The sequence below is a fragment of the Centroberyx gerrardi genome, chromosome 23, assembly GCF_048128805.1.
Source record: "Centroberyx gerrardi isolate f3 chromosome 23, fCenGer3.hap1.cur.20231027, whole genome shotgun sequence".
In the NCBI taxonomy this organism is placed as follows: domain Eukaryota; kingdom Metazoa; phylum Chordata; class Actinopteri; order Beryciformes; family Berycidae; genus Centroberyx; species Centroberyx gerrardi.
In genome coordinates, this window is record NC_136019.1 from 1,546,828 (window position 1) to 1,555,806 (window position 8,979).

Consider the following 8,979-nt stretch of genomic DNA (forward strand, 5'->3'; position numbering starts at 1 on the left):
AAACATTAATTATCCATTAAAAATAACATAGCTTTAAAAAAGTAAGGTTACTATCATGGGTTTATAAGGGATTTATTCATGGATTGATTCACAGAGACACTAAATTAAGGGATTTTTTAATGCCTTTTATGCAGGTTTACAGGATTATTAAGACCGTGGGCTGTCTATTAGGACAGATGAGCACCTGACAACCATTTTACATTAGCTTGGATTGGTTGGCTGGTAACAAATCAATAGGCTGTTCACAATTTCAAGGTATTTCAACATCAACATTAAATATTCCTTTTTACACTGGATCATTAATCCAGCAGGATCCATATCAGCCCTGCCTACCTGAGTCATGATCAAACATTCTAATTAAACAAACAATAACAATTATCAGGAATAAATGGCCATTATATACATCAAGAAAGAAACCATACATTTACTAAACAGAAGTAATCATCCTTGAATAAATAAATCAAACTTACTGCATATTCACACAATCCAAACTAATAAGGAGGAAAAATGCACCAGCCTGCAGTCTGTTTATCTACCAGAAGGCAAAAAGTCCATATAAAGTTTTAACCTACATGAATGAGATGGCCAAGGAATGGATCAAGAAAGATTACCTTTAGGTGAATAATGTATTTCCAATAGATCCAATAGATCCAATAGATCCAGGAAAAAACTGGATTTCTCCTGCAGTCCATACAGGTGGAGAAAGGAACAGAGATACAGAGATACAGAGATACAGAGCTGCAGCTGTGGGCAAAGCAGCAGCCTTTCTTTACACAAGAAAAAAACCTGTTTTCAGTTAGTGACGCCCCCTCTACCGTTAACGGACATGCAGTTGACATGCAGACACAAACTGGAGGCTGCAGAGTCTAAAACTGACACCTGCATTTGAATAACAGACTCAGCTGGAACAGGAAGTTTAATATCACACAGATAAATCAGTAGGGGTTTTGTCACACAGAGAGGGACCGTGTCCACACGCAACTTTCTGTATTTGGAACCAACGGTTGAAGTGGCTTCTGCTGCCTTTATAATGCGATTTTGTTTATGAAAAAAACACAACTGTTTTTTATTTTACCATTGTGTGCAAGACAGCTGTGACTGTCAAAAATGGAACCAAACATGAGGCGTTTTTAGATAACATTAGCTAAACTATGTGACATAATTATGATTTCAATCGGACAGATTATCTTCTGGAAGTAGCCTATTTTACGATGCATTTATTTTGCAGAAAATATGAATCTCATTAATTCTGGGATTTCTTTGGTATTCTGAGTGGTTGTATTACAGTAATATCAAACTCAGCTGCCTGTTCTCCCGGATCAGGACCAGAAACAGATCAGGTTTAGAGTCTCAGTCTGTAGAGACTCTTTGTTGAACAGACTGTCTGTCTCCTGATAGTTGAGGATCAACACTGGACGATCCAAATAAAGTCTGACCCAGAGTCAGTTTGACTTTACACAGCCAGGTGGATTTAACAAGGATTCAGCCAAACCTGAATCCTGAGTCCAGATCCAGTCTCTTAGTATTTATCATTAAAGGAGATCAAAGAACAGGAAAAAAGGAACTATTTGTTAGTCTTTTCTACTTAGGTACTAATAATAAACTTTATTTATACAGCATGTGTGTATGTGTGTGATTAATGCACCACCTGCTGGACATTGTGTGTAGTTGTATCCAAGTTGTTCTCTACTGTGTGTTTATTAGAGTTCACTAGAATCTGGAATAAAAACCTGACTACAGTAAACAGGAGAATCAATTTGGAAAACAATCTCATTTATATTGATGTGAAAGCTTCAACCGACTTCCTGTCAGTTTCACGTTTTTTTTAAACGTTTTCTCCCGCAAAAACCACACGCTCCGCCCAAGAAGCTCCGCCCAACAATAAAAAACTTCACCTGTGGGTAAACATGAGTCTGCACCGCCCATTCATTCAGTGTTCAGTCAGTTTTCCGCTCCGCTCACAGCCTGTCTGTATGATCTCTGCTCCTTCTCTTTTTGTACGGACTGCAGGAGAAATCTTGTCTCTCTGGATGTTTGTCACTGGAAATACAGACAGTGTTCACCTGAAGGTAAGAGACTCTTTCCTGGTCTCAGTTCACAGCTGATCCACTACTTGGTCTTCTCATTCAACTAGGTTACGTTACCAGTTCACTGTGGGTTTTGGTGAAAAAATGAAGGAATCAGGTTTTTATTGTCGGAGTGCTGGATCTGTCAGCATCACTTCTCTGTTGTCTTCTGATGAGTTCCAGCTTGAACTTTCACTGATCAAACGTTTAAAAGATGTAACACAGTGCAGATGCAGATGATAACAGGTCAAATATCTGTCAGTCTGATCCGTTAGAGAAACAGCCGTCTGTATATTTCAAGACTGAAGAAGTCAACGATTCACATGGAATTATTATATTATTATCTGCATATTATAGGGTGTGTATATAGCTATACAAGTGGACCTGTACAAAACTTTATGCGAGAGAGAAAGAGAGATCCTGTCAGCTGATAAGAAACGTTGTTCTCCACACAGTAAAATAATCTGTTTACCTTTCTCCCTAAACTATTTTTGGCCGAACAACATACTGACAGTTGTTTCATCTCTTCCTTTTCTCTCATTAAGTGAAGTATTACGTCATTTCAATCAGGAAGACTACTTATCATTCACTCATGCTTTCTCTTTACCCAATCAGAGTTGGTGAACACTTTCCCCCTTTTACAGAGAACCAATCAGAGTTAGCCGTCACTTTCCTCTCTTTTTCAAAGAGTCAATCGTCTAAGTGACGGGAGTACACGTGACGTTCTATGCTGTTGCCCTTCTCTCAGATCTATGCCGTATTACGTTTTCTCCCGCTAATGCCACAAGCTCCGCCCGAGAAGCTCCGCCCAACAATACAAAACTTCACCTGTGGGTAAACATGAGTCTGCACCGCCCATTCATTCAGTTTTCAGTCAGTTTTCCGCTCCGCTCACAGCCTGTCTGTGCAGAAGTCAACGATTCACATGGAATTATTATTATCTGCATATTATAGGGTGTGTATATAGCTATACAAGTGGACCTGTACAAAAACGCGCAATTTGGCTCAAAGCCAAATGCCCTTTGCGCTCGTTTTTGGGATTTCAGCTTGTCACAGAACCATAATAGGGGGGTCAGCAAACAGCAAAATGAGTCAATCTGGTACAATTTGACATGAACATACGGGTGTAAATGAAGCAGCATAGTAAACAGTGGAGCAGCAGTCTGTACAGGCCGACAGTGAGACAGTATATTGTAGTCTGCTGTCTCTCTCCTCGTCTGCCCTCCTGAACTCTTCTCTTGCCTTTTATTTCTCTCCTCCACTCATCTCTCTTTCTCTGTCTCCTCCTCTCTCTTGTTCAGGTTGTGCAAAAAATAAACAGACACAGTTATCAATTAATATGTACAACTTTAAATATATATGATATACAGTATGTGCTCATCACTCATCTGTCTCTATACTGTAAAAAAAAAAAAAAAAAGATCAAATCCAGTTGTAATCCAATGAGTTACATTTAATCAAAAGGTATATATTTCATTACCTCATACTCCAACCTAATAATAACACACTTTGGTTTGGTTGTTAGGTGTGGAGACTTAACTTTAAGCATAACTTATTTTAAGAAGTAAATTATTTCACCTGTGATGTCCTTCTGTTAGGAAGCTGATATTTTCAATGCCACATCAAAGATCATCATGAAAAGCCTCATCCTCTCTGAATGTCTCGAGGAGTCTACTAGCATTACTAAAATATACAGACACAAGTTCAAAATGTAATTTAAAAAATTTTCTCAAGCTTAAGGGAAACAATGTCTGAAGTAGAAAATAAGACGTTTCATGTGAAGGGAATTCGTTTTTGCATTTAATGTTCAGCAGCCCACATAAATAGAGCTGAATGGGAGGATTAACTAACCAGCTGCCAGACTGGAGAGAAATGGTAACATTTTGTTTACAGTGATCCAATATTATGTTGACTGTAGCAAAGCTCAACATTTGGACACATGAGGTTTTTAGCTTGTAGGCATCTAACCATGAAGCTACCAGCCAGTCAAGTGTCAGTCCAGCAACACTCCAGTGTCCATCTGGCCGCTGACGTCGGCTCGCCAACACACAGCTGCCTGATCTTTGCTATCTCTCCATATATGGATAATCAATCACTTGTTTAACATAACCTATAACATATCCTACCTTTCTTCCTCTTTTGAAAACGTGAAGAAGATCCAGATAACCTGTCTTGTCTTTTCCTGACATTGTGTTTGCTGACTGTACCTTGCTTCCTCTGACCTAGACTAGGACAGACCAATTAAAATCATCAATTAGTGCTGGTCAAACTAGACTAGGCTGACCTAGTGCAAGCCGGGCCATTGATGTCTCGCCTCCTCTTGGCTTTCACACCCTAGTACAATACGTGTTCTGTACTGCCCTCTGCATTGTAGTGATATACTATATAAGTGGCACTTTATACAGTTTTAAGGGTTCCTGCCTGGGAAGTGCAGTGTAAACAAACGTTGTGATATTCAATTCAATTCAACTTTATTGTCATTGTAAAGTGCACAGGTACACATACGACGAAAGGTACTCCCAGGTGCAGGTGGAGGTGTTATTACATATACCCAGAGTTACTTGCAGATGGTGTCAACAATGTGGCAGAAGGTAAAAAGTAGCATTGGGCTGCATGCGGCGGTTGCTGTTAATGTTGTTTCTTTCAAAAGGGAACATCGTTACATCAGGATAAAGTACAGGGAGCCGGTAATTCTTCCACTCTCAGCTCCAGCAGGTGAATCAGACCCAGACTTCATATCTCACATGGCTCAGTGTCTGCTGTCGGTCCACAGGACGGCTGGAGGTGTGAAGGGATCTGAGAGGCTCTACTGCCTGAGATGACTTAGGTTTCATCACATGTTCATGACTCCTCCCCCTCTGTCCTCTGCTCTCACAGGGAGAAGATGATCTGGATCCTGCTGCTGCTCTTCCTCTCATCCTGTGTCTGCGGTCAGCTTCCACCTTCAATTCATTATCCAGAAATATAAACATATTTTCAGCCTCAGTAACAGATTTTCTCACTTCATTACCCTCACAACCTCTTTGTCTTTCTCTCTGCCAGTAGCAATACAGTCAGAATTCTTTTAAGCAAGTAGAAACTCCTTATTAGGATTACGAAGACATTCTTAATTACTTTGATTTTATTGTATTTTATTTGTATCATGTATTACCATTTTATCCATATTTTAGTACTGTTTTAGACTTTGTTCATCAACCTACACCTCAATTATTTGTTGCTGTAATGACACAATTTTCCCTTCAGGGTCAAATAAGCATTCAGGGTCAATGCTTATCATGTCTCTCTACATCAGGACATAGACAACATGTGAAATCAGCTGCTGTAGGGTTGGAATGAAAACCTGCACACTGTTGGTTCTTCCTGACACATAATTGCCTGTCCCAGCTCCAGACAGATATGTAGATAGATGGAGACAACATGATGACACCACAAGGTGGCACTAGAGACAGTGATACTGGACTGTAGATTGTGAACCACACTCGGTGGTGGAAAAGCCTCTGAAACAGCATTTAGACCATCATGGACACTAAAAATCTCCAACAAAACCTGTACAGACAGAGTGTTTCCTTAATCAGGTTCATATCAGAGTATTGGTGAGCATGTAAACACTCTCAGTCTCTCTGTTCCTCACTTTCCTCTCTCTCTCCCACAGGAACATTCATTGTGAATGTGAAGCAGATCTCCTATCAGGCAGAGGAGAACGGTAACGTGACGATGGAATGGATCTTCCCACCCAAACCCGACATGTCTCTCTCCTCACTTACCATCTACTGTGCAAAGGTCTCTCTTAATGAAGAAAAGCCTTTATATTATTTACAAAACGGTGTTGAAGACCCAGAATCTCAACATGAGCAGTTTGCAGGACGAGTGCGATGTCACGAACACAGACTCAGAGAAGGACACATCAGGTTTCACCTGTCCAGACTCAGGACTAACGACTCGGGTGTTTACCTGTGTGAAGTGTCCACTGATTATGGAGGGAACTTCCGTGACTGTTCCCTCACCGTCACTGGTGAGTTGAATCAGTAGAACTCAGTGGAACTTTCCTCACTAAGTTCATTTCAGCAGCTTATTTGGTTTAAAAGAAAACAGTGATGTTCTACCATAGCTGCCTCTATAGCACTACAGTTACCATGGATACCACTGTAGTACTACTGTTACCATGGTTCCCACTGTAGTACTGCAGGTCAGGTGAGGTGTAAAGTCTGTTTTGTTGTTTTACTTGTAAGTGAAGAGAGGCTCGCTCCCCTGTCTGATCTGCTGTGGTTCTTCTGTTCTCTTGTCAGATTGTTACAGTAAAATGTTTCCTCTTCACATTAATCACTCAGTATTTGTCTGATCTCTGAACAGCAGCCAGGCTTCAGTCCACAGCTGAGAAAACCAAGCCACCGAGCCGGGGAGTGACCGCCCTCTTCGCTGGATTGGTGCTTTTGTTTCTACACATTTCCTCACAATGCGCTCCACTCTGCATGAAGAGACTGCTGCTAGAATGAAATCTCCACCGTTTGGAAAAACGTGCCATCTACTCTCTCAGCCATGATTTCACTGATTTGTTTACTGCTGCAAAGTTCCAATATTTGGATTTTCATAAGTTTTGAGATGCAGCCTTGTTTTGTCTGTGTGTCACATAACAATAGATAAATTATGTGAGATAAGAATGTTCTCCATCATAAAGGTTATCATCTGGAAGTATTTTATGATGTGTCTATTTTTCAGAAACTGTGAATCCTTTTTTCAAGAAGACTTAAGATTTCTTTGGTATTATGAGCAGTTGTATAATAAATACAATATTTTTTTATGTAATGCCCTCTGAAATGATCTGTTGTTGTTGGCAGTAGACAGATTGTGAGTATCACCAACACTGGAACACCTAACAGGCCAATGCTGATACTCAGCTTCTTATCAAGAGACTATAATGTGTCACTAAAAAGTCCGCAGAGTTTCAGTTGAGACTCAGAACAGAGTGGAAAGTCCCTGTAGATCTTCAGTGTCTGGGATGGAGTTAATCTGAAGTCTGACCCAGAGTCTGTTTTACTTTACACAGCCAGGTGGATTTAACAAGGATTCAGCCAAACCTGAATCCTTGTTAGGATTCCAGATCCAGTCTCTTAGTATTTATCATTAAAGGAGATCAAAGAACAGGAATAAAACTATTTGTTAGTCTTTTCTAAACATTTCACATCAGGATCGATGTTCCTCTGATAGTTTGGTGACTTATGGCTGCTAGTTTATCACTTTGACCAAATACTGATGAGGTACTAACAATAAACTTTATTTATACAGCATGTGTGTGTATGTGATTATAGCACCACCTGCTGGACATTGTGTGTAGTTGTATCCAAGCTGTTCTCCATTGTGTGTTTATTAGAGTTTACTAGAATCTGGAATAAAAACCTGACTTCTATTTACAGTAAACAGGCAGATCAAAGTTTTTCAACAACTTTATTAATTGTGTGTGTGTGTGTGTGTGTGTGTGCTGTTTCCAACACATCTGCATCACTAATGTTGTTATAGTCATGTGACTGACAGCTGACTGCAGGTGGAACTGCTTCACATACTGAAAAATACATTACATCATTAGAGAAATATAATGTAAATAAATACACATACATAGACTAAATATACTTTAGATTAATAGGCTTATTGTCTGTCCATAAAATAAACCACAAGACAGAACAAGGTAATAAATGATAAAGTATTGATTGACCCTGGAGGAGTCAGATTGATTTGATCATAACTCATGTAGTCAAGCTGTTCTGGTTGAATCACAGCAGTTAAAATCACTCCGCAGCGACAGATCACCAGTGTTTTATTTCTCATTCATTTTAACGGAGCGGTCAGTCTGAGTTCATCTCATGACGTCACACCGCCCTCTGCTGGAGAAAACACGATATGGATTTTCAGGCTCACTGGACCACATGCAGCACACAATATTACATGTTAATATCTGATTATTTACAGGTTTTTATTTTTACTCATTTGAAGAACATTTACATTTACAAGCTTTTCCTGATGGGCAAAGAAAACTGATCCAAATTTTAAAAGAAATGTGTCCTGCACTACACAACGCACACACACACACACACACACACACACACACACACACACACAGAGGCTGAACATCAGAGGAATGAAACAAGAAACACGTCAACTTGATTCAATCACCATGTGAAATAATGCGGGTGAGTGAATGAGTGAGTGAGTGAGAGAGACTCCACACACCCACACTACATAAACACAATACTATAGGGTATATAATGCATTTATGTATTTAATAATTTAATCTGATTTTTTTTCTGTTTATTTCTTCACTTGTAATAATTTATTTTATTGTCATTAACAGATGTTATTGTTATTGTTATTATCATTCTCTTTCTAGCATGGTGTTGGTGTGTTTGTTACTGCTGATAACTGCACAGTGTTGATCCAGTGTTTGATAAACTAACTTGTACATGCAGGCGAGTAGAAATGCATTTAAATCTAATATATCTCATTACACATTCTTCAACAAATCTATGAAAACTACTTTTTAAAATATTGGTGGCATAAAAGTCTATTTTAAAAATTTTCTGTACAATGTCAAAATGCAGGAAATAAGATGAAACTTTAAACTGCGGTAGTGAGATTAAACACACTACCGCAGGAATGTAATTAAAAGTTAGTCCATCATGAATATGTGTAATTGAAAGCAAAAGGAATACATATAAAAGCATTTTTCAGAAGGTGACCATGCAGAGGTCGGATCATTCTCAGCTGCTGTCAGCTCAGTTTCAGATCTGGACTTCTGAAGCCTTCAGCCAACAGACCGCAGCCTGACAGCTGATCTGCATCCACAGCAATCTAACAACCTGATGTACAAAGGAAATACATCATGCTGCAAAACTTTGTGTTTGGAGTAGAAACAACAACCAAA

At 39.3% G+C, this 8,979-nt stretch overlaps 2 protein-coding genes across 3 annotated transcripts in view; one reads left to right on the forward strand and one right to left on the reverse strand.

Annotated features, from left to right (window-relative positions):
- The window catches only part of LOC139919990 (uncharacterized), a 27,156-nt gene extending 26,489 nt beyond the window's left edge, over positions 1 to 667 (reverse strand). The window contains exon 1 of one of the 2 annotated variants that reach the window (XM_078291666.1): positions 612 to 667. The gene's annotated coding sequence lies outside the window, so the exon portion shown is untranslated. Of the gene's footprint in view, positions 1 to 481; positions 558 to 611 lie in introns of those variants that run through there. The other variant, XM_078291665.1, reaches the window with a different exon arrangement.
- LOC139919989 (uncharacterized) overlaps positions 1 to 7,351 on the forward strand; it is a 23,150-nt gene extending 15,799 nt beyond the window's left edge. Inside the window, exons 2-4 of the mRNA XM_078291690.1 lie at positions 4,944 to 4,996; positions 5,719 to 6,078; positions 6,417 to 7,351. Of these exons, the coding sequence (XP_078147816.1) occupies positions 4,951 to 4,996; positions 5,719 to 6,078; positions 6,417 to 6,559 (549 nt within the window). The 5' untranslated portion in view covers positions 4,944 to 4,950 and the 3' untranslated portion in view covers positions 6,560 to 7,351. The remainder of the gene's footprint in view (positions 1 to 4,943; positions 4,997 to 5,718; positions 6,079 to 6,416) is intronic.
- The last annotated feature ends 1,628 nt before the right edge of the window (positions 7,352 to 8,979 follow it).